The sequence below is a fragment of the Leopardus geoffroyi genome, chromosome E2, assembly GCF_018350155.1.
Source record: "Leopardus geoffroyi isolate Oge1 chromosome E2, O.geoffroyi_Oge1_pat1.0, whole genome shotgun sequence".
Lineage (NCBI taxonomy): Eukaryota > Metazoa > Chordata > Mammalia > Carnivora > Felidae > Leopardus > Leopardus geoffroyi.
In genome coordinates this window covers 33,635,300-33,657,879 of record NC_059335.1, presented here as the reverse complement: position 1 = coordinate 33,657,879, position 22,580 = coordinate 33,635,300, and the positions used below count along the sequence as shown (strand labels likewise).

General features: G+C 58.9%; 2 protein-coding genes across 3 annotated transcripts in view; one reads left to right on the top strand and one right to left on the bottom strand.

Annotated features, from left to right (window-relative positions):
- The window catches only part of AMFR (autocrine motility factor receptor), a 44,549-nt gene extending 42,675 nt beyond the window's left edge, over positions 1-1,874 (top strand). Inside the window, exon 14 of the mRNA XM_045442798.1 lies at positions 257-1,874. Within this exon, the coding sequence (XP_045298754.1) occupies positions 257-404 (148 nt within the window). The 3' untranslated portion in view covers positions 405-1,874. The remainder of the gene's footprint in view (positions 1-256) is intronic.
- Positions 1,570-22,580, bottom strand: part of GNAO1 (G protein subunit alpha o1) — a 173,809-nt gene continuing 152,798 nt past the window's right edge. The window contains exons 7-9 of one of the 2 annotated variants that reach the window (XM_045442800.1): positions 10,113-10,266; positions 6,726-6,941; positions 1,570-5,727 (exon numbers count right to left, since the gene is read on the bottom strand). In XM_045442800.1, coding sequence (XP_045298756.1) covers positions 6,754-6,941; positions 10,113-10,266 — 342 coding nt within the window. In that variant the 3' untranslated portion in view covers positions 1,570-5,727; positions 6,726-6,753. Of the gene's footprint in view, positions 5,728-6,725; positions 6,942-10,112; positions 10,267-13,298; positions 17,078-19,189; positions 19,344-22,580 lie in introns of those variants that run through there. The other variant, XM_045442799.1, reaches the window with a different exon arrangement.

The following is a 22,580-nucleotide window of genomic DNA, read 5'->3' as shown; positions in this document are numbered from 1 at the left end:
GGCCACTGGGCCTGCCAATGGAGGTGTGGGGTGGCCCTGTGGTGGCCGGTGGAGAGGCGGGGCCGGACGGCCGCTTGACGGGCCTCCTCCCCGATGCAGGGAGCCTCTGCCCCTCTGTCCGGGGACGGGTGTCTTTTCCACGGGCTGGTGCCAAGTGACCGCAGGAAGGTGCCCAGGAAGCTGTGTGTTTCTGCGTGTGTATGTGTGTGTCCCAGAGCGTCCCTCGTCCCTCACGCGAGGCCTTTGGGTTTTGTAGGCGTTTCCTGAACAGAAGTTCTGAAGTCGACTCGGCCTCGGAGCGCTGCCCCTCGGCAGAAGGCACAGCCTCTGACCCCGTGACCCTGCGTCGGAGGATGCTGGCCGCGGCCGCCGAACGGAGGCTCCAGAAGCAGCAGACGTCCTAGCGCTTCCTCGCCGTCCGCCGCTGCCGCCTCCGAGCAGCGCGCCGCCACAGAGGCCCGGCCCCGCTTCTGCCGCCGCCGGAGGAGGGGTCGGCTGCGCTGCCGCTGTATAAAGCATGTGGTCTTAATAGTGTTTGGACAGCTGACAAACTTAATCCTTTTTTGTAATACTTTCTATGTGACATTTCTCTTCCCGTTAGAAACACTGCACATTTTAACTCTAGGCATGATCTCTTCTGGCGTCGACCGGACTTCTTAGGGGGCGGGGCAGCCGAGAGGAAGAGGGCAGCCAGGAAACCCTGAAGCAGGCTGCTCCGACTACTGGGTTACTGCTGCTTGTGGAGGTCACAGCAGACGCTGGTGTCTTTAGCCCCAAGTCTGGCAGGAAGGTGAGGGGGGGCCAGGATTCATAAAAAGCCGCGCGGAGATGTGCAGCGTGAGCCCGACTCCACCGCCGGGTGGTTTCTGTCGTCAAGCTGCTGTTCTCGCTTGGGCGGCGTTCAGAACGCTACGGAGGCCAGACGAGCGGGGCCAGAGCCCTGGGTTGGCGGGGGCATCTCGGAAAAGTGACTCCTGATTTGCTATGTAGAGCAGAGGAGGGGAAAGCCTGGGGCTGCGGAGCGTGAGGAGGTGACCTGTTGTGTCCCAGGACATCGGGGACTGACTGCCGAGCTCCAGTCTGAAGTTGGCTTTGTTTCTGTGACCACTGGTGCTCCTGCGGCTCACGAGTACCTCTCAGAGTCTGTCCCCCCTCTGTGTTCCAGACCTGGGGAAGGCCAGCCCCGAAAGGACTGAGCAGCAAAGCTTTGGTTTATGGTTCTAGTTCCTTGGTCAAGTCAGTTAGGCAATGCCAGGGGCTGTGGGTTTGGTCCTTTATAGAAAAGGAGAGCCTTACAAACTGAGCAAGTCACTGTTAGAGGGCTTTCTTGAAGACGTAAGAGATCTTTTTTATCTTTCTTCCCCAGAGCCCTTCATTTTCATGACTTTGCTCCTGTTGGTTTAATTAAACATAGAAAGGTAAGATGCTGAATCCATCTGCCTCGGAGCGGACCCAGGTCCTGAACCTGTTCAAATTCTTCCCACATTTAACTTTCAGGATTTGAAACACGCAATCGTAGGCTACATAGTTCAGTTTTATGTTCTGTTGGATTTTTTTTTTTTTTTTTTAAATGTTTGAAAGCATAGTTTTATGGTAGTCCTTCGGGGAAGAATCCAGTATTATCTAAAATGATTGGCTAAGTTAAATGTATTTTACATAACTGAACGTTTTCGGAATGTTGAAACGTAATTGAAGAGAACAATGGGTAAATGTTTAGGCCGAGATAATTTATTTGAATAAATCTTTCAAAAGCCTTACCTTGAAATGCTGTTAGTAAATTTCTGTGATTTTTAAAAAAAATGGTTTTGTTTTGCTGAGAGCATAGCTATTTGTTTTTATTGTACAACAATAATAATAATAAAAAACAAACTCTTCTAGTGTGCTGTGTGTGGCTGGACGCTAAGGCAGTTTTCATCAGAGGTGTCAAAGTTAGACCCCACTTTGATTCTCTGTGTACCGATTTTGGAGAGTTTTTCCCATCCTTACACCTTGCAGGTGGCACACATTAATGATGACCCTAATTCCACGTGTTCTTAGTTGGAGACGTGTGGAAGGAGAGAATGGTTGAGACGCGGTAGAGGGTCCTAGGACCTTGGAATATAGCAACATGACCGTGATCAAGGTGGAGACCTGCCTTCCATAGCTTAAAATGACCCAAGAAGAGCAGTCCTAAATTCACCCATAGGTTTTGCAATTGGACAGCAAAGGATCCTGGGCCCCATACAGTCTCTCGGTTTTTGTCGCTTCTTGGGGGCATCTGGGACAGATGCTAAGGGCGGTGGCGGGAGGCCAGGCCAGGGTCTTGTTACATTGGGTGGGGTCCCGTCCCCAGCCCATTATAACTTCCGTGTCCTGGCTGTCCCCAGGCTCAGGGCGCCTGCCCTGTGCTCAGCCACCCTCGTTTGGAGCTGAGGGCAGGCTGCTGGTTCAGGCCTGTCGGCTGAGAACAAGGCGCCTGACCGGGCGGTGTGGTGAGCGCTGGTTGGGTTGCCCTTGCCCTCTGCCCTCTTCTGCCCTCTCTGGGCTCTTCTGCAAGTGGTCTGTGTTGCTCCCTCCATTGTCCTGCGGGCCTTGTTTTGTTGACATCTTAGCTTCTCCTCAGTAGCCCCCTGCTCCTGAAGTTGGAGGCTCATCCAAACCACAGAACAGTGGTCCTTGTGAATGTCTTGTGTGGCTATAAATCCGAGGTGTCCAGGTGGCTGCTTGGACCTAATTTCCCTCCCACCGGAGCGGTATAGACAATGTGTGCTCTCTTATCTTCAGCCAGCAGATGTCCCCTCGGGGGTGGAAAGCAAGCCGAGCGCTGAAGTGGGGAGCCAGGCCCTGCTGCCGAGCTTGTCCAGGAGTAACCGCCGGCCTGCGTGGAAGGCCCTTCATCACCTGGAAGCCTCTGTCTCTCATCTCATCGCCCCTGCTCCTGTTAGGTTAGAAGTGGTTCCACCCCGACTGCGCATTAGAAACACTCTTGGAGCTTCTAGAAGCCGTGATGCAGGAGTTCTGCCTCCATGTTCCTTGTTCTAATTGAATTGGTCTTTCCCTGCACTCTTTGCCCCCGAATGCTTCCTGACTTCCGTTTTAAGGGAGATAAGGCAAAGATACCTGTTGGTTTTACCTACAAAACTCACTCGAAAGTTAGGAAAGAACACTAGAAGATGGCCCGTTTTTAGGGGAAATTCAGGTAGAGAAAGTCCTGGTGTCCTTTGACTTCCGTCTCTGTCCTGGTTTGCCCCCTTGACCCGTGTCCTGTCAGGTTTGCGGCCATGATGGCAACCTTGCCGTGACGGAAGATGGTGGTGGGCAGCCCCCTGCGGATAGGTCGGGGGTGAGGGTTGCGGGTGGAAAAAGCACTGGAAGGGAGGCTCGGCCCCGGCGGAGGAAGGCCTAGGGTGCCCGATCAGTTCTTGCACACAGCCTCTTGTGAGTCCAGGCTGTCTGCAACAGGCCTGTCCTGCCACCCCCACTAAATCTGAAACCCCCTTTGGGGTGCCAGCAAGAGCGCCTCCCTGGCTGGCAACTGCCATTTGCTGGTGCGTGGAGAGGAGTCCGACGAGCTGACCTCTTCCTGGCCCTCCCGTCTCCCTGGATGGCTGTAGCACCACCGACTGCTTGGCTGACAAGCGATCCTTGTGTGGACACCACACAGGGACTCTGCTGGGCTGTGTCCCCTCTAGGTCCCAGCCTCGAGCACTTGGCTGGTTATTCCAGCAAAAACCTGGTAAGCTTAGGGGAGAGGTGGTGGGGCCTGCAGCCTGGAGGAGAGGAGAATCAGGCTCCCGGTGCCAGGCTGTGCAGACCTCAGGCGCCCCGTGAGATTCGCCTGTGGTGGGTGCCCCGTATCCGGGCACAGGAGGGGAGATTTTTAAAGATGTCCGAGTGGATGGGTGTGGCCCCTTGGGTGCAGAAGAGCCAGGCAACTTGGCCTCATTCTTAGGACCACCCATCCCCCCCTGTTGCAGAACCACTGGTTCAGAAGAAACAAGTTCCTGTCTTAGCGGGAGGTTTGGGATTACCTGCCATTCCATTTATTTCCCCCACCATTTATTTCCCATTTCAGCCCTCAATTCCACCCTCCTCCCGAACCAACTAGGTGAGGAGGAGCCGGGGCCAGGAGGAAGAGGGCATCCACAGGTGGGCATGGCCGATCGCTGGGCCCTCCTTGCTCCCAGGTGGCTGTGCTCAGCTGGCTCCCCTTGGCGGCCACACTGAGTGGGGAGGTGGATATGGAGAAGGTCTGGGTTTTGGTGGGGGGAGGGAGGGGTGGTGGGGGTGGGGAGAAGGTCCTTATCTGGTACCTACAGCCCTACCCACCAGCCTCCCCAGTGTCTGTGGCCCAGTCAAACCCTTCCTTCCCCTCCTGTCAGAATGAAGCCCGAGGGTGAGAGACTCAGAATACAGACAAACATTCTCTTTATTGAGCTACACATGAATTTTCCATTAGTCAGAGAAGTAGACTGGCAGTGTGTAAGATATCACAGAAACCTCACCGATTGGGAATAGAAAGGCTTAGAAAGACCCGTGGGCTTTTTTTTTTTTTCTTTTTTCCTTTTTTTTCAAGTTTTTTTTTTTTTCCATATTTTTGATTTTTTTGTGTGTTTTGTCTTTTCACCTCCTCTTTATCTGAAATGGCCGTGACTGGTCTTCTTCAGCAAATAGTAAGTCTTAAAAGTGACACCGTGAAGAGGTTTGGGGTTTGGATACTAGTCAAAGTAGAAATGACATAGGACTGATCATGAAAACTGGCTTTCGTGTAAACACTACATTCCACCTGTTTTTAAAATTTTTTTTTGTTTTTTCCATCTCATGGTATTTAAAAATTTTTTTTTTGTTGTTTTTGTTCTTTTTATCTGCAGCACAAACATCCCCACATGAGAAGGAGCGGACACAGGTCACTGGAACAAAGGAAAAGGCGGAGAGGGGCACGCACACAAAGGGAGCATCCCTCTGAGAGACTGAGAAGCAAAAGTGTCAGAGGAAAAAAAAAATCCACAACCCCATTTCCCAGACTATGAGAGCTGAGCCGGTATGTGATACATCGTGCTCTTTGGGACACAAATAAAAACAAAAATGGAAACGATAACGAAAAATCATAAAGGGAATCTGTAGAAAGGAGGTTGTGGGAAAATTGTTGTCTGTAAGGGCTCTATTTATATATGTTTGTTCGGTACTCTTTGGCAGCTACTGGCCAGTCAGAGCTGTGCTTTTCCTATGCAAACCTGGAGGGAGCAGGTGGTGGGCAGGGCGTGGGGGTGGGGGGCACCCTGGGAAGCGCCACCTGAACACGCTCCCCTGGGACCCAAGCCCCCAGGAGGGGTGGCTCTGCGGGTGCACTGGGGGCCCCTCTATGCTGGGGATAGAGGTGGCAGGCAGGGGTAGGGGGGGCGCGGTGCGGGTGCAGATGTGTATGCTGCTTTGTTTCCAAAAAAAGAAAAGAAAAGAAAAGAAAAAAAAGACAAATATGGATGAAATGGTGAGTTTTCCTTTTTCCTTTTTTTTTTTTAAGCTACAAAGCACATGAGAAATGTTCTTTTCTTTTTTCCTTTCAAATTCTAAATGTAAAGACTCAACTAAAACCAGATTCTACAGCATTCTACAGAAATACACAGCCGTCAGTCACTCTGGGGTCGTAGGTTGGACAGGGGCTTGATACAGAAAGGCTGTGTCTTACAAAGGCCAAAAGGTCATGCTACCAGGAGATCAACGTCAACAGCAAAGAGTCCGTGAAGCAGTCTGTAGAGAGAGAGATAAGGGGGTCCAGTCTGACCATTTTCTTTGATTTTAAAAACCAACCAACCAACCAAAACAAAAACAAAAACAAAAACCCTAGAATGCTTTTTAATAATGTTGGGGTAGGGCAAGACAGGGCCACACTGCAGCAGGGATTAAGAACCCCAAGGAAGCCCAGCCCAGGCCCAGGCCCCCTGGGAGGCCTTACCCCGCAGGCCTCTGACTCAGGTCAGGCCTCCATATCGGGCCGTCCCCTGCTCCCTACGAGGAGAGCCCTTCTCAAGGGGGCTAGCTTCAACTCTGCAGGCAAATTTCAGCCATGGTTTCAGTGTCCCCTCCCCTCAGCTGCTTCTAGAAAGCAGGCCAAGTCTCCCATTCTCCGACTCTCTCGCCTTGTTAAAATGAATAAAGAAAACTCAGGAGACGGTGGGTTGGTCGGAGCAATGATTCTTCTAAATTCTTGAGATTAACAACCACCGCCACCCAAAAGAGAAGAAGCATCCTTAGTTTTTCTGTTGTTGGGAGTATAGGGTAGGGAGATGCCTAGGGCGTTGGCCATTTTTTGAAGGGCTTTGCAATTTGCCCAGGAGCAGGACAGAACTGAGAACGCAGCCTCAGCGGGTGGAAGCAGAGAAGCCAGACTAATGGCAGGCCTTTCTCTACCCTCCCCCTGCTCACAGAAATGGGTCTCAGAGTAAAATCACGTGGCTGTTCTGGAAAGGGATGGACCCCCATCACGACGTGTGTGCGAGAGCGTGTGCACGCTTGAACGTGCCTGTTCACGTGCTGTCCCAGAAAACCCCTGATGGTCTATGGGATGGTGGTCAGTTCTGTCCGAAGCTCGCTCTAATACAAACTAAAAAGAATTTTTAATATATATCTGTATATATATAAGGTCTTGTTATACCTTTTTAAAGTTTATTTACCAACTTGCATTTGTTAGTGGGGTGTGTGTGTGTGTGTGTGTACGCGCAAGCTTTTCTGAGTGCCGGAATCATTACCAAATAGGTTGCTATACAGGACAAGAGGTCAGTACAAGCCGCAGCCCCGGAGGTTGTTGGCAATGATGATGTCGGTGACAGCGTCGAATACCACCTGGATATTATTCGTGTCTGTGGCACAAGTCATGTGACAATAAATTTCTTTGTTGGGTGAGCGGTTTTTGCTTTCAAATTGTGCTTGGATGTAGGCGGCCGCGTCCTCATAGGTGTTGGGGCCTGCAACAAGACAGAACAGGGCAGGGGCCCCGGTGAGTGACGCGGTGATGCAGGCTGGGATCACAGGCAGAGAAGTGGGTCATGGGTTGTCCAGGAAGCAGGACGAGACGGGGTCCTTACCCCAAGGCATGGCCGCGTTTTACATTAAAGACCACGTCAGCTTAGCGTTCGCCTGGCTCTTGCCTTATTAAGGCCGTTTACTGGATGTACCCAGGAGCCCTGTGGAGGCGAGGGCCACAGGTCACCTCTTTGGCTTTCTGGATGAGCACACCGAGGCTGGGGCCCTCGGGCTGACAGTCACAACACTCACCCGTGATCTAAACCAGTCCCGCTACTTCTGACAAACAAGACAGTGAAGTCTGATAGAAGGGTGACCTGAAGGGTGGTGACCCAGGGCTCCCAGGGTCCTGGCCGTGCCTCCTCTCTCCAGGGCTTTCTCTCCCGAGAGGCGTCCCGGCGGGGCTGGGATGTGGGAACAGTGGTATCCCCTGGGTGGGAAGTTTAAGGGGGCTTGTGGTGCATAACTGGGCCTCACTGCCCTCCACAGTCCCTTGGCCATCCCCTTGATCCTGGCTGGGGCCCGGCAGGGATTTCTGTGGGTAACGTAAGGACAGTTGTCCATCCAGCTACAACCCAAACCTTTGTGGCTCCACCCTGTAGACAACTTTGAATTATCACGAAACGTGGACCAACACCGAACTGCCTAAAACCCGTTTAAGGAAGATGCCCCACTTTCATCAGTGCAGCCAGTATCTGGCCAGCACGGAAATGATCTGATCTTATTTTGAGGGTGTGGGATGAGACCCTCCCCTCCCACCTTGGTCTGCCCTGCCCCATTCTCCAGCTGCGGGGTGTGCGCCGCAGGGGCGGACCGGGGCTTGGGAGTCCTGTGGGCAGATTAGCAAATAGGAGGGGTCAGAGGTAAGGGGCTGGGGATGTCTGGGACGTGGGGGTCAGGGCAGAGACCGCTCTTCAACCCCACTATTGGCAGGGCACCAAAGGCAAAAGGCGCGGCTGTAGCAAAGACATCAAGTTAGTGAACACAGCACCAGGGTGGACCCCATCAGCACCGATGGAGGTGAGAACCCCCAAGGGGCCCCGTCCAGATGGTGGGGATGCCCAGCTGTGGCTTCGTAGCATCTGCTGAGATGGCACCTTGCACAGTCCAGCCGTCCCTTCGAGCCTGCCTCGGACACGCGGCCCCGACCAGCCCCCCGCCTTCCGGCTTGTGTCACGTCCCACAGGCCTTGGTAGTTCATGGCACCGCTGCATCAGTGGCCATTTGTCATCCATCATGGTGGTGTGTGAACTCAAACTGGATTCTCTGGAAGCCCTGGAAAACTCAGATGTTTCTGGATTCCAGAGGCTGACTTTCTTCTGGGGGCACCGAGAGCCCCGTGCTCCGCAGCACCAAGACTGACCACTCTTCGGACCATGTCCCAGGTTGGGGTCCCACAGGGCGGGCCCCTGGGGACGAGGGAGGGTCTTAGGGTTGTGCCTGCCCCCTGAGAAGGTGGCACTGGCCTGAGAAGGCCTGCTGGGGCTTGTGGCTACCGAGCCCCTCTCCGGTCACCACAACTTTCTAAAGACCCGAATCGGTCCCGACGGACCTTAAGCTGAGGCTGCGAGAGACTGGCCAGACTGGCCACAGGCGGGGCCCCCCTCGGCCCGGGCCCATCCGGTTCGTCCCATGCCCGCCCCCCAGACTCCCTCTAGCCTCCGCAACCGCTTTCCCCTCTCTTGGTTTTCATCCTCTGAGCAACACTACTGACAGTGGCAAGTGGGCTTGGCGCCCAGCTCCGCTCCATCTATCTGCATGGCCGCCCTCGGCGCTAGGCGTTCTTGTTACCCGCTGTGGTGCCCAGATGAAAGGCGGGGCACAGGTGGTCAACCTGCCCACAGCTGCGGGCGGTCTGGCCCCAGGAGCTGCTGGGGACTCAGCCTGCACCCCGCCTACGGGGGACTGCGCTGCAGACGTCTGTCAGACGGAGCCCGCACCCCTTCCTTCCCCAGGCACCCTGGGCTGGGCCCCTGCGGGTTCCCAAGCGGTGTGGGGTATCAGTGAGGAGACGGGCTGTGCTCCGAACAAGCTGATGGGCCCTCCTCCCCACGCAAGAGTGACCTGACTCTTCCTCACAGTAGAGATGGATGGAGGGGCCGGCATTCATCTCTTCTGGAATCTGGCTGGGTTCGGGGACCCGGATAGCCCTGGGAGCCAAGTCGATGCCCCTATCTCTCTCCAGGGTCGTCAGTTCGTGCGTTCCTGGCTGAGCCAACTTGTGACACATCCTCGTCTGTAGCCACCCCAGGGGCCCCTGGAAGCTTCCCAGTCCCCGGAGGGATGGTATGCCATCAGCACCGATCCGGCCTTTAGCAGCGGCCCAGAGCTCGGCGAGAGACAGCCGGACACCTCCCCACCCCTTCAGAAAGAGCTTCTTCGTGGGGATCTGTGATGCCTCCTCCTGGGAGCCCGAAGAGAGGGAAGGTGCGTTCCCCAGAGAAGGCGGAAGAAGGCAGGCAGGGATGGAGGTGGCTTGCAGACTGCCAGAGTGCTTTGATTTGGGGAAAGGGCCAGGGGCGTAGGAAGAGGGGGACGGCAGCTATGGGGGAGGGGACGGAGAGGGGGACGGGTGTGGTGGGCGAGGGGTGGAAGGACCTGGCTGGGCACAGTGCACCCAAGCAGGTAGGGGCTGAAAAGCAGCCCGGGCCCCCTCCCAGACCACGAGTTCACCCTTTCTAATTCATGGCAAGGTGCTGTGTGGCCCAGTAGCCTCCCAGTGCAGGGGCAAGGGGAGGCCACCGGTGAGACTGGGGAAGGCAGGAGAGCTTTCCTAGAGGGTGAGCACAAGATGTAAGGGGAAGCCTGTGGTCCTGTCCTGCCTCCTGATTCCTGTCAAGTCGCTCTCGAGTCACTTGATGGCAACACAAATGGGTCAGGTGGGTCCATTTCCCACCACGCCCAGGGCTGTGTCCCGGGAAGAGCCAAACAGGCCCCCACCCTGCTGGGTTTCTCTGCACCCCTGCCCGACTGGGGCAGAGGTGCCTGCGTGCCAGGGCCGGCGGGCGCTGGCCAGGCAGCCTGTCCCCGAGCCCACGGGGCAGCTGGGCTCTGGTTCGTGGCTCTGGAAGAGCCCAGGTCCCTGGTGGAGGCGGGACCTCCCCGACACCCACCTGTGTATTCAGGAAAGCAGATGGTCAAAGGTGACTTCTTGATCTTCTCACCAAAGAGATCTTTCTTGTTGAGGAAGAGAATGATGGAGGTATCGATGAAGAACTTGTTGTTACAGATGGAGTCGAAGAGCATGAGAGACTCGTGCATGCGGTTCTGTAGCCCCATCGGGGGGAAAGAGAGCCAGACAGACAGTGGGAGGGACAGACATGGAGACAGGGAAAGAGAAGAAGAGAGTTAGGTTTGAGAGAGAAGAACAGGGCTGCCCAGCAGCTCAAGTGGGGCTCCTGTGCCCCCACGGCTCCTCTGAAGGCGACAGTAGTCCCGTGACCCGTCACAGCACAGGGCTGCTCAGTTCGGCGTTCAGGGCACCCGACACCATCATTTCGGGGCTAATGGCAGAGACCGGGCTGGGAGCAGCCATGGCTCCCCGGGTGGGGCCGAGGACAGGGCGACATGGACTGTCCCCATCGCATGCTCCCCTGCCACGGAAGGGTCTGCCTGCGTGGGTGGGAGTGTGTTGGTCGGGGGAGGCGGTGCTGGACTGGGGCCCGAGAGCAGGGCTTCGGCACTTCCCGTCCAGGTGTTTCCTCTGGGGCCCAATCTGTGGGTGGAGACGGTGACTCTCCACCCCTCCTGTGGATGGAGGGGAGGTCATGCCAGGCTCCTGCCAGCATCCTCGGGGGCCACCTCTTTGGGGAGATGCTCCTGCCCGGGCTGCTTCCTGGGAGGCTTCTGGGGGACCACACTTCCTCTGGCCGGGGCAAACTCAGCCATGTCTGACCCTGCAAGCAGTTTGAAGCAATGCAGACACAAAGGACTGCCTTGCACACAGAAGTCCATTTAGCCAGCAAGTGACCACCGTGGGCACTCCAAATAAAGCAGAACCTGAGGGGGAATAGCCTTTTGCCCCGGGCAAGCACTGACTTGTGCTGCGCAGGACCGGGCACACAGACTTGGGTCATGTGTCTTGGGAATGCAGGGGAGCACGTCTCTCTGTGAGCAAAGCCATTTCTGCACGGGAAGGTGGTTCCTCCGTGAAACATACCTTCCCAAGGAAAGGGACAGTCACTCATTTTCCCCTCGGACCCTGTCCCAGCCCTGGAAACTTATCCATCCCACACTCAGCTCCATGGGTAACTCCAGGCTACACTGTCCCTCTGTCGTAAGACTGAAACAGGTAATTGCGGAGAGGTGGTGTGGGCATCACTGGGCATTATTCCGTGGGTGAGGAACCCATCCCCGGGGCCTCGCAAGCAGTAAGAGCTGAGTGAGCTTCTGGCTCATTCGCCATGGCCACCTTCCTCTATCAGAGCAGAAGGCGGTGAGGAAGACAGCGGAGTGGCCACCGCTGCTCCCCGGGCCCCACTCTGCCAGAACCCAGCCCAGCACATCACCTGCCTCATGTTATTTAGCCTCATCAAGCATGAGGGGACATTGAGACGTGACAGAGCTGGGGCCTGGAAGAGCGGAGATGTGTACCCGGCTCTGGGCCAGATCCAGAGCTTACGAAACGCAATGGTTCGTCCGGCCAGTATGAGCAGTCTATGGCCTTTAGAGGAATAGACAGGAAGAGCGCCACGACCAGCAATGTGTGCCTCCTGCCGCTCTCCCATGACCGCATTATTACACCGATGGCCTGTGAGAGTCTCAGCCCCAAACCCTGTGCCGATGGCTAAGGCCAGTCGCTGGAACAAGTTCTCCGCTGCCCTTCGGGAGCCTGCAGCCGACTGGCATGGTTGTATTACCCACTCTGGGAGCTGCAGTGAACGGCCTTGTCCTTCTCTTTGCTGGACCAGTAAACAGCTATGACCTTGTTAGCCTCCTGGCCCCAACCAGCACATTCCATTCTCAGCCCCCCCAAAGTTGGCCTGTCACGTGCACCGTTGCACTCAGGGGTGCTGGCGCCACGGGGCCTGTTCAGAGGAGGACGGGCGGAGGTCGCGTGAACGGAAGCTCCCTGCTGAGGGCTGGGAACACTCAGGCCCGATGTGTCACCTCTGAGGGCAGAGTAGGGACGCTCCACAACCCAAGGACTCAATAGGAAAATGCCTCCTACCACACACAGCTGCCTGGTCCCACAGCTGCTCAACCAAGAGCCACAAGCCCGCAGCCAGAGGCCAGTCCCCAGGCCCATTGCACAACAGACCGTCCCGAGCATTGTTTTGGTCTTCAGACACCGGAGGATGTGATGGGGACGTATGCTGGAGGACTCCCAGGACCAGAAAGGATTCCCAGGGTGAACTGAACCGAGGAGGGACTGCGTCCGTTTAGCACATGGGCCCCCGAGCTTAGGTTCGCAGAAGTGCAGGCCAGCCGCTTGGGCCCCACAGCTCCACGAGCCTGAGGCTCAGCCCTTCCGCAGCCTCTGCCCGGGGCTGCAGAGTGTGTGCGTATACACCTGCTCTGCCCAGCAGCACCGATGGATTTGCCTCTGCTGGGCTGCTACGGGGCGGTAGGAACAGCCAGCTCGAGTCCTGCTCTCTGCGAGCTCACAGTCTAGTTGAGGGGACAGGGCACACGCACTGAAAAGGTCTGTGGTCTGGAGAGGCGCCGCGCACAGTCGGACCCGGTTTTGCGGGGAGGGTCTCGCGGTGAGCCTTGGAAGAGGGCTGATCCAGGAGACGCAGGGAGAGCAGTGGGGAGGGGAGGCGCCGGCACTGAGCCCCCCTCCCCACGCACATGCCCGACTGCCATCCCTCTGCACGCTGACCGGAACCCCGCACCGAGCCAGGAGCCCTGCCTGTCCTCCCCAGCTTCCCTGGAGAAAACAGATGCTGCAGTACACGCAAAGTGGAGACAGCACCGCTGGGGGAAAGAGAAAGAAGCCAGAGATCACAGCCAGGCAACAGCCACCCACTCCTGTCCGCGGTCACCTTCCCGTCTCCCCCACCAGCTACCAGCAGCCACAGGAAAGCTCTGTCCGCCCGGCTGCCGCGTCCCCCAGGGCAGCGGTGTGGCCGGCACCAAGCACACTGGGACGGGAAGGTGGGCTCACAATAATCCCAAGAGGTCGGCAGGGTCAGGCCGGTTGCCCGGAAACCTTCTGGCCTCCAGTCGAGAGTGCCCCCTGTGCCGGGCGGCCCACAGTCCTGGCCCTGGGATCGGGCCTGTGCAGGGCACGAGGACATGTGTCATGTGGGTGCACCTGGGGGAAGCTCCTTGGGCCCTGACACAACACACCACACTTGCACTAGAAAAAGCTGGCACTTTTTATTAACGGCAGGTGACTAATAAATACATTACGGTAGCCAATAAATTATTACAATAACTAGAGATTTATTAAACCAACAAGTCACTCTTCTTACAAAATTACAGTTAATACGGGGTGGGCATCGCTGGCAGGGATGGGAGGGGGGACCGCTGTACGCAGAGGGACAGCAGCACCCGGACTCACCCCTGCCTGGGTAGGGGCGGGTGGGGAGGAGGCAGGAGATGAGCAGGAGTGAGTGAGGCCAGGTGGGGGGGGAGGCGGCAAGAAGGGAGGCAGGGGGCAGGAAAAACTTGCAGAATCAACCCCTGGGGGATGACTGTACATGCCCTCGCTCTCAGTGGGGGCCCTGCCTTGCGGGGCTCATGCTGGTGGGAGGGAAGGCCTGGCTGGGGGGGGGGGGGTCTCGGGCTGCCCTGCTGGGGTTCCGCGTGGGGAGGTCCCCCGCCGCTGCTGCCCACCCTGGGGGAGACTCACCGATGCCCAGCGCAGTCACGGAGGGCCTGGGTGTCCTGGTTCCCACAGCGGGGTGGGGAGCCGGGCTGGGGGAGAGGCGGCTCTGCTTGGGCTCAGCCACCGCGCCTGGGTAGTCGGCGCACACGGCTGTGGGCCCTCAGGCTCGGCTGGGGATGGACGGGAGAGGAAGGGCCAGGGCACGTGGCATCTAAGGCCTCCATGGAAGATGGCCATGGAACCCAGACTGTCACAGCTGATGGCGACAGACGCAGAGCTGTGTTTTCTCCTCTGGTCGGGGGAGGGGGGCGGGGAGGGTGGAGCCCACGCCCTCCTCAGGCCAGAGGCCACAGGCTCAACTGAGCCCCGACCTGGGCCTCAGGCCCGGCTCCCTCCAGGGAGGCTGGAGAGCCCTGGGGAACCACAGTTCTCAGCGGGAAGGCCCAGACTGGGCTTTTGTGAGGGCAATCGGTGCAGGGCACAGAACTTGCCCACAGGCATCTAAATGGCAGGCACACTTTTCATGGGTTTGGCAAAGGCGTCCCTCCTAGAAATCCAGTTTCCCCTCAGCCTGCTAAATTAGAGCCATTCATAGAGTTTAAGGCATGGTCCTTTGGGGACACGCACGAAGCCACCATGGATGAGAGACACCACCCCGCCCCCCAATGCCTGGTCTCTCACTCACAACATCGTCCCCTTACATCCATACCCACGACGGAGCCAGAACTCATCTGTCACCCTCAGTCATCCCTCCCCATGCTGGAGCCACCAGTAACGACGTGGACGGGAGACGCAGTGGACAAGGAGGGAACTTTGTCCCGGATGGCCTCTCCGTGTGGGCTTCCGTTAGACGGCCGAGGACTCCACGGCAGGCTAGGGCGGGATGGTGAGAGCACTGCGGGCAGCAGCAGGGCAGCCGGGGCACAGAAGGACAGGAAGGCCCCAGGCAACCTGCCCCTCCAGCCTCCTGGTGCCACAGGGGAGGGTGGGGGCAGCTGGCCGATGGAGAACCCTGGGCCCAGAGGGCCAGTGACTTCCACCTCCAGGGCAATGGCCTTAGAGGTGGGGTTGTCCAAGCATGCCTCCTCTGGGTGGCTGCTTTTGAGTCTGGGGTCACGGGGCAGAGTTAGGGGCGCAGCAGATCACTTCCGGGGTGGGGTGATGCCGGGAAAGACCTGCTACGTCTTCACTGTTGGACAAAATGGCCTCACTGGCCTTGGCTGCTCACGGTAGGACACGGAGACTGTTGGTTCTAGGGGCCTGTCCTCTGCCACGACCCAGCACCTGGTGCAAAGTCCAGCACGCAACAAGGCAAACAAAGCTGAAGTGGGCTTGGGCTGGTGGGGGGGTTGGTCCCTGCAGCCTGGCTGCCCGGTGACTTCCCACAAGGACGGGGGCAGCAGTAAGTGTGCCGGACGAGGGGTGTGGCTTCCCAGTGGCACGCATCCCTGCAGGCATTTGGCACTAGGGAGGATGCCCTGGGTTTCCTGCGCACCACCCAGAGCTCTGTGCCTACCGGAACCAAGAAGCCCAGAGCTGTTGGCACAGGGCTCTTCCTGGCTCTGCGGCAGCTCAGGGGCTGTAGTGGGAGTCCAGGAACAGAGCCCAGAGTGAGGCCGAGAGCACAGAGGGCTCGAGGAAGGGGTCAGAGGCCTCTTAAGGGGCAGCCCTCTCCCCTACCATGGGCACATCTGACTCCTAGGACCGACTGCCAAACAAGCACACAGGGCCTGCCTAGGGTGTTGGCGTGAGCCCGCGGGAGGCTCCTGGGTGTAAGGGAGAGGTATGTTGATTGCCCGAGGCCAGCCAGGGCCTGGGTCACCAAAAGAAGTCACCCCACCCCTTTCTGCTCAGGAATCTCTGCAGCAAAGCCCCTCCAGGGTGTTCTAGGACTCTCTCTCCAGAGAAGTGGGGCGGGGGGTGGAGGAGGTGGGTATGTGTCTGAGCCAGTCTGGGCCCCTCAGGATGGTGGCCCCATCTGTCTTTCCTCCTCTGCCCCTGAGGGCTGGCAGGACACCCACAGCTCTGGACAAACTCTGTTTTCTTCACCAAGACAGAAGGAAGCTGCGCTATTGGCTGCAGGGGCCACATCAACACCTCCCCGGGGCCTCCTCAACCTCAGAACATGGTGCCTGAGGGGCCCCCCCGCCTGGCCTTGCTGGTTTGAGCTGGATTCACTGTGAATCTGAGAAGGGAGAGCACGACTGACTACTCACATTCTGGAGCAGTTGCCAGAGACCCAGGTGATGGGAGAAAGTGAACGGGTCATCCTTGAGCCCGCAAGCACTGGGGGTGAGGCCCCATCCTGGTCGACCCCAGAGCTACTTCCCCTCAGCCTCCCCACCCCTGCCGCCTCCCACCTCCTCCTAGACTTCCTTCCAGGCGCGGGACTCGACCCCTCTGACCATCAACCACGTGCCTTTGCAATAAGTCAGTCTCCGAAGCATTTCCAGACCTACGAGGAGTCAGGGATGGGGGTTCCCCAGAAGGCAATGGGAACCTCCAAAGTGTGCAAGGAGGGATGATGGTCCAGAGAAGAAGGGGCTCGTGCCAGAGGGCCGAGATCCAGGCACAAGGAGGAGGGAGGCCCTCGCCGTGGCCTGAGCCCTGGGACCCACACGTGGTTGGGCTGGTCCCACCCTGGCTTTTGGTGACGCAGCCGCACTTGACCAGAAAAGACCCCGGAGAGGCTGAGCAGTGGCTCCCGTGGCCCCCACCCCAGCCAGCACCCTGCCCCAGAGCCACCCCCACACAGGAGGAGACCCTCGGACTTTGAGTATGAGTCACCAAGTGTAGTGCATGCCCATTCTGGGCCAAATGGTGGCCTTGGCCCCCACACCCCTCTCCCCAGGACAGAATTCTCAGAGATAAAGCGGAGGCCAGTGGTGCGGGCACTCGGCACCCCGGCCCAGGCCCTGTGTTACCACGCCTTCTGATGTCCGGGGGAGGGGCAGCTGGCGGAGGGTGTTTCTTCCTCCTTCCTCAGTGCCAGTGGCTGGCGCTTCTTTGTCAAGTGCAGAGAGCGGTCTGAGAGGCGACGGAGCTCTGGTCCTAGGGGTGGGGTAGGGTGGCAGTCCAGGCAGGGAGGCGGGCAGCTGGTCGGCGAGGCTGGGGCTCAGTAGAGGCCACAGCCCCGCAGGTTTTTGGCGATGATGACGTCCGTCACGGCGTCAAAGACAAACTGGATGTTGTTGGTGTCAGTGGCACAGGTGACGTGGGTGTAGATCTCCTTGTGGGCTGACTTGTTCTTGCTCTCGTACTGGGCCTGGATGTAAGCCACGGCCTCTGTGAAGGCACTGGGGCCTGCAGGAGAGACCAGGTGCGGAGCTGGTGAGTCAAGGCCGCCACCAGGGTGTCCATCAGACCCAGGGCCAGGACCTCCCGCTGACAACCCTGAGGGCAAAACCTGATTGGGGGAGGGCAGCCTGACGGCTCAGCTAAGTCAACAGGGGGCCACGCAAGCAAGTCGGTGGTCCACGTCCAGTTTGAAATGAAGCAAAAAGACCAGATCTCACCGTGCCTCGTTCCTATTAAGGGTGAGTCATGTTTCATGACACTTCTGTTTTCCTTTTAAATCTGTCCCCACTGACTCCTGATGCAAATGTTCTTTCTTACCGTGGGTCCTGCTCAAAGAAGGTGGGCCCCTGGCTGATGCACAGCCTGCAGACAGGTCCTCCCCATGTCACCTCCTTTGGCCACTGCCGGAGGTGAGCCACCTGGGCCTCCTCCCTCCTTCTTCTCACCCCTCCCCTTTGTCACAGTCACCACCTGGGATTCACAAGTGCCTGGCTCTGCCACCTTCCTGGGGAGTGCCACACTGCTCTTCCCAGGTGAGCCCGGGAGAAGCACCTGCTGTCTGGGGAGAAGCGGAACAGGACTCTCCGCTTTGCACTGAGGCCCCCACAGGCTGCAGGAGTCTGGGCCCAGGCAGAGTAGGGCTGCCACGGCCGACTAAGGGCAGCCGGGCAGTGGGGCTGGATCTTGGAGCCACAGTGCTAGGCTAGGGTGGCTGCTGTATGGACGGGAAGCCTGGGAGTGGCAGACCTGGAAGGGGGTCCCAGCCCCTCAGGCACATGAGCACATGGGCCTGGCCTTGAGGGTCTACCAGAGCACAGCTCCTTTTGTGATCTGGGCTGGAGGTGAGGGAGAGCGTCCTTGGGACTGACACATAGGCACTCAGACGTCCTCAGCCCCCAACCAGCCTTGGGGACGGACCCATCCTGCCTGCTTCCGCTATACCACAGGCCACAGCCCAGGTCACCTAGGGCAGGATCCACAGACCAACTCAGGGCTAAGAGAAGGCTGACTGGTGGGCATGAGGGCCTTGTCCATCTTTGGGTGCATGCCACTGGGGGCCTGGCCTCGAGGAAGGGGGGGACGGTGCTGCTAGCCTGGCTCCATCATGACCCCCACATCTACTCTCAGGGAGGTGGGGGCTTAGCCTGGGGGCTTGCCTGACAGGCCTGCCTTGTTGGGACTCTGCCCTCGCCCTGTGCTTTCCAGGCCCGGGGGTGGTCAGGCTGGGAATGCCCACTTCTCCACCCACTCACCCGTCTGCTCAGGCCCTGGCCATCTGGAAGAGCCAGCGGGCACTTGGGCCGTTCTAGCTGCCTCTGCTGGGGCCCTGGTCAGGCTGCTTTCCCTGGCTGCTCGTACATCCCAGTTAGGTGAACCACGGCAACATTAGCAGAGGTGGCTCTGACGTCCACAGCCCCTCTGCCAGGAGGCCAGGGTCTCTGCTGCTTGCAGACCTCCGTCATAGCCAACGGATCATTCCCGTCTTCTAACTGCCCCTGTGGGAAGTGCTCTTATGGCGCTCGTTAGTTATCATCACGACTGTGAGTAATAGCGAATGTTTAGTGAACACTTACTATGTGCCAGCTGCCATGCTAAACACCCCATGCTCATTAGCTCACTTTGTCCGCACGGCAAGTCCTGAGGGAGGGCTGCATAATCACAGCGATTATCCCCGTCTCACAGACGTGTGAGCTCCCAGAAGTTACCTAGCCTGCTGTGAGTGGCGGAGCCGGGCGTGAGCCTCTGGCTGCCTGACTGGAAGCCCTGGCTTCCAACCCCCTCATCATCCTGCTGTTGTCGCCTCACTGATAACCTGTGTTTACAGGTGACGAAGCTGTGGCTCCAAGAGGCAGCAGAGCCAGGACTGTAGCCCTGCTTCCTCCGACCAGGAGGCCCCGGCGGGCTGCCCGGCCCGCCTCACTACGGCACATTCCGGGGGCCTGGAGGCCCGTCTTGTTTTGGGCTGGGTTCTTCCTCCCAGGGTCTGGGGCATCCTCAGAGCACGGGAGAGGTGGACTGGACTCGGCGGGGGCGGGAGGCGCCGCCCCCTCCAGCATTAGCGTGGCCAGAAGCCCGCTGTGTTGTCCCTGCTGTCCCTGCGGGGCAGGGGGGCTCTACCTGTGTATTCAGGGAAGCAGATGGTTAGCGGGGACTTCTTGATCTTCTCTTCAAATATGTCCTTCTTGTTAAGAAACAAGATGATGGACGTGTCTGTGAACCATTTGTTGTTACAGATGCTGTCGAAAAGCTTCAGGGACTCGTGCATGCGGTTCTGCAACAGAGCGGAGAGGCAAGTGAGGGCTGGCGGTGCCTGGGGCCCTGACTCACCGCGGCCACCGACACAGCGGAACAAGCAAAGGAAAGGCCCACCAGCGTGGCTGAACGTACCACCGAGGGACAGAGACAGGGGGACCCACAGGACAAACGGGACACGGTCCCTACTTCATTCCACACGCAGACAGGCTGGGGCAGAGCAGGGCGGGCAGGATGGAGAATGCTGCCCCCCCACCCCCGGAGGAGGTCTGCCCTGGAGGGGACAGAGAAGGCCCCGCAGGGGCTCCGGCTTGCGGACAGGACATGCACCATGCACGCAGGGACAGCACTGCCATCCAACACGTCTACACGGAACCAGGGGCCATGCAGACTTCTCTACTGGGATCCCATTCGGTTTCACCCGCGGGGGTGGGAGGGTGCACGCATTCCATTGGGAAACATTAACCGAGGACTGAGAGATCCTCGAATTAATCCAGAGTTGGAAGCAGCCACCAGGGGGACAGCGTCTAGGGGGTGATCTTGCTGTGGCCTTGGTGCGGTTGGGGGATCGGGTTGGTTGGCTGGGCCGTGGCTGGGCCAGGGGCGGCTCTGGGGGAGCTCGTTGTTGGGGCTGGTTTCTCAGTAGAGCGGCCAGAAGAACCCCAAGAAGAAACCCAGCAAAACAGATTAAAACAGAAAGGAAGATAAAAACCCAGCGGAACACAGGAGAGAAAGAGAGAAAAATGGAAATATTGGTTCAACCAGTCCCGGGGCCAGGAGGTCAAGGCCAGCCCATCCGGAGGCCCCTACGCAGGCCGGCCTAGGCCACGGTGCCCGCCACAGTGCCCGGGGACTGGTGATGGAAGGCGAGGGTGGGCAGGGAGGGCATTCACAGCAAAGTCACCCAGCGGCGCCCTGACAACCTGGTGCTTTCAACTCTTAGCTGATGATTTCACTTGGAGGGAGGCGCTTCATACCTGCCCAGCTTGGAGGGTCTCTCAGAATCTGCTCATGGTTTTGGCCTTGGTTTGGCAAGTTAAGGCCCTGCAGGCAGTGGTGACGGTGGTGACAGTGAAGAAATGGCGGCAGGCTGAGGCCCAAGGCCGCTGGAGCCACAGGCCTGAGGTAGGAGGCCAGGATGTAACCCTCGGGGTGCTGGGGTGTAGTGGACAGGGAGGCCCACTGGCAGGTGGGCAGCCTCTAGCCCCCTGGCTCCTGGCCAGCCTCTAGGAGCCGCCTTCAGACACCTGTCCTGACAGTCCCAACTTCTGCCCCAGGCCGGGGTGGGGGGGGTGGTGGGGACGCGCAGGCTGACCCCAGAGGAAGTCTGAGGACCAAGGACTGGCCAGCAGGGCCTAGCTTTTGCCTCCCGGGGGCCGAGCGTCCCTGTCCTCCAGCTTGTCCTTCGGCCACACGCTTGGCCAGAGTCCCGACAACGGTCATCTACTGCGAGCAGAGTCCTGAGTGCGGGTGTCGTTCTGGCTCCGCATGCGGCGGGTGTCACGGCTGCCCGCCAGGCCGCTCTGCCACCACGGCCACTTTACGAAGGAGGAAGTGGAGAGGCGGCCCACACTCGCCCAGTGGCAGAGGTGGGGCCAGGCCCTGGGCCACGCCCATCTAGCTCCTCTGCTGCCCGATGCTGCTGAGTCCCGGACGCACAGACGTTTGCTTAGCTCTAGAGCAACAGTAGGTATCGTTCTTGCTGCCCCCGCGGCAACGAGCCGCCTGGTGAGCTGTTGTCATGTTGAGAAGCCCGTTCCTGCAGGGGCTGCTGCTCTGCCCAGGAGGTAGGGGCAGCCTGCTTTGGGGAGGAAAGGGCCCCAGCGAAGGCCCGTTCCTGGCCTTGGTTTCCCCAAGGTCCTGGGCCTCGGCGCTTATGAAGAAGGGCAGGGGAAATGGGGCAGGAGGAGAGAGGAGGGAGGGTGGGAGAGGGACAGTAAAGGCAAGAAGGGAAGGAAGGCGCAGGCGGCTATGGGGAGAGCTCCCCAGGGGGTGCGCTCCACTGGGTAGCAGGGCCGGAGCAGGTGGGCAGACGGGGAGGGTACCGAGCACAGTGCCCACGGCTGCCCGGCCCCTCGTTCACTGACAGCCCAGGGGCCAAGGAGCTTGGGGCCTTGTAGCTGTCGGACCCTTTGCTTCTGCCTGACGCTCCAGAGGCGAATGAGAGTCCGGCCCTGTGGCTGTCGAGCCCGGGACTCGGGTGTAAGCTGCGGGCAGCCCTGAGAGGGCAGGCCGCAGGAGAGAGGGGCCCCTGTGCAACCCCCCCCCCCCCCCCCCCAGCTCTCTGCTTTCTTTGAAACCCGTGGCTGGGTTCGCATCAGGTTCACTGTGCAGCCCTGCTTCTTACTCCCGGGTATTGGAGGGAGGAAGGACAAGGCGAGTGGAGCCCCGACCACGTGGGTGGCCTGGCAGTTCCAAAAGCACAGAGTTGGCCGGCGGAACAGCAAGAGATGTGCTGGGAGCGTCCCCTGCGCAGGGACTCACTGTGGGGCCGGCCACGAACTGACCCCAGGCTGTGGGGTGGCCAGCGAGTCCGGGTCCAAGCACAGCCCAGGGTGTGCGTCCACCCCACCCCCAGCTCCAGTGATCTGAGGGGCCACAGCCCGCCGAAGCCCCTGAGAACGACAGCGTTACCAGAAAAAGCTCACAGCCGAGGCCCCAGGAGCCTTGCCCCTGGACGAGCCAGGGCTTCGGGGGCTTTGCCGAAACCCAACTCAGGGGCGCAGCTGGCCCTGAGCAAGGAAGGACGAGGTGGACACACAGGCACGCGGATCACCCACCCGCCCCGCCGACGGCTCCAGCCCCAGTCTGCCGAAAGCCTCACTGCTGTGCCCGTCCCTCCCCACCGCCCACAGCCCACCGGATCTGCGTCGCCGCGCTGTGTGGGGCCAGCAGGCCAGGACTGAGGAGGAAACAGACCCAGAGAGGAGACAAACTCGCTCAAGGCCCTACCATGATGACAAACGGCCTCAAACTCTCAGCGCCGACTTTGAGAGGCTCGGGGCCCCGGGTCTGTGCGCACTGCCCGCAGCAGGAGCTGGCTCATGCCGAGGGAGCGACCCCACAGCCAGGACCCCATGACCCCCGCGAGGTGCTGTGGGCTGGTGTCCGGGGGCCCTGCAGGTGCATCACGACAACACCCGGCTTCCCTTACGGGCTCTGCAGATGGGCCCGCGGCTTGGTGGACAGTCCCCAGGGACAATACAACCACCAAGCTCAGTGCTGCTGTGACAGAAACGGTTCCAAGTATTTCACG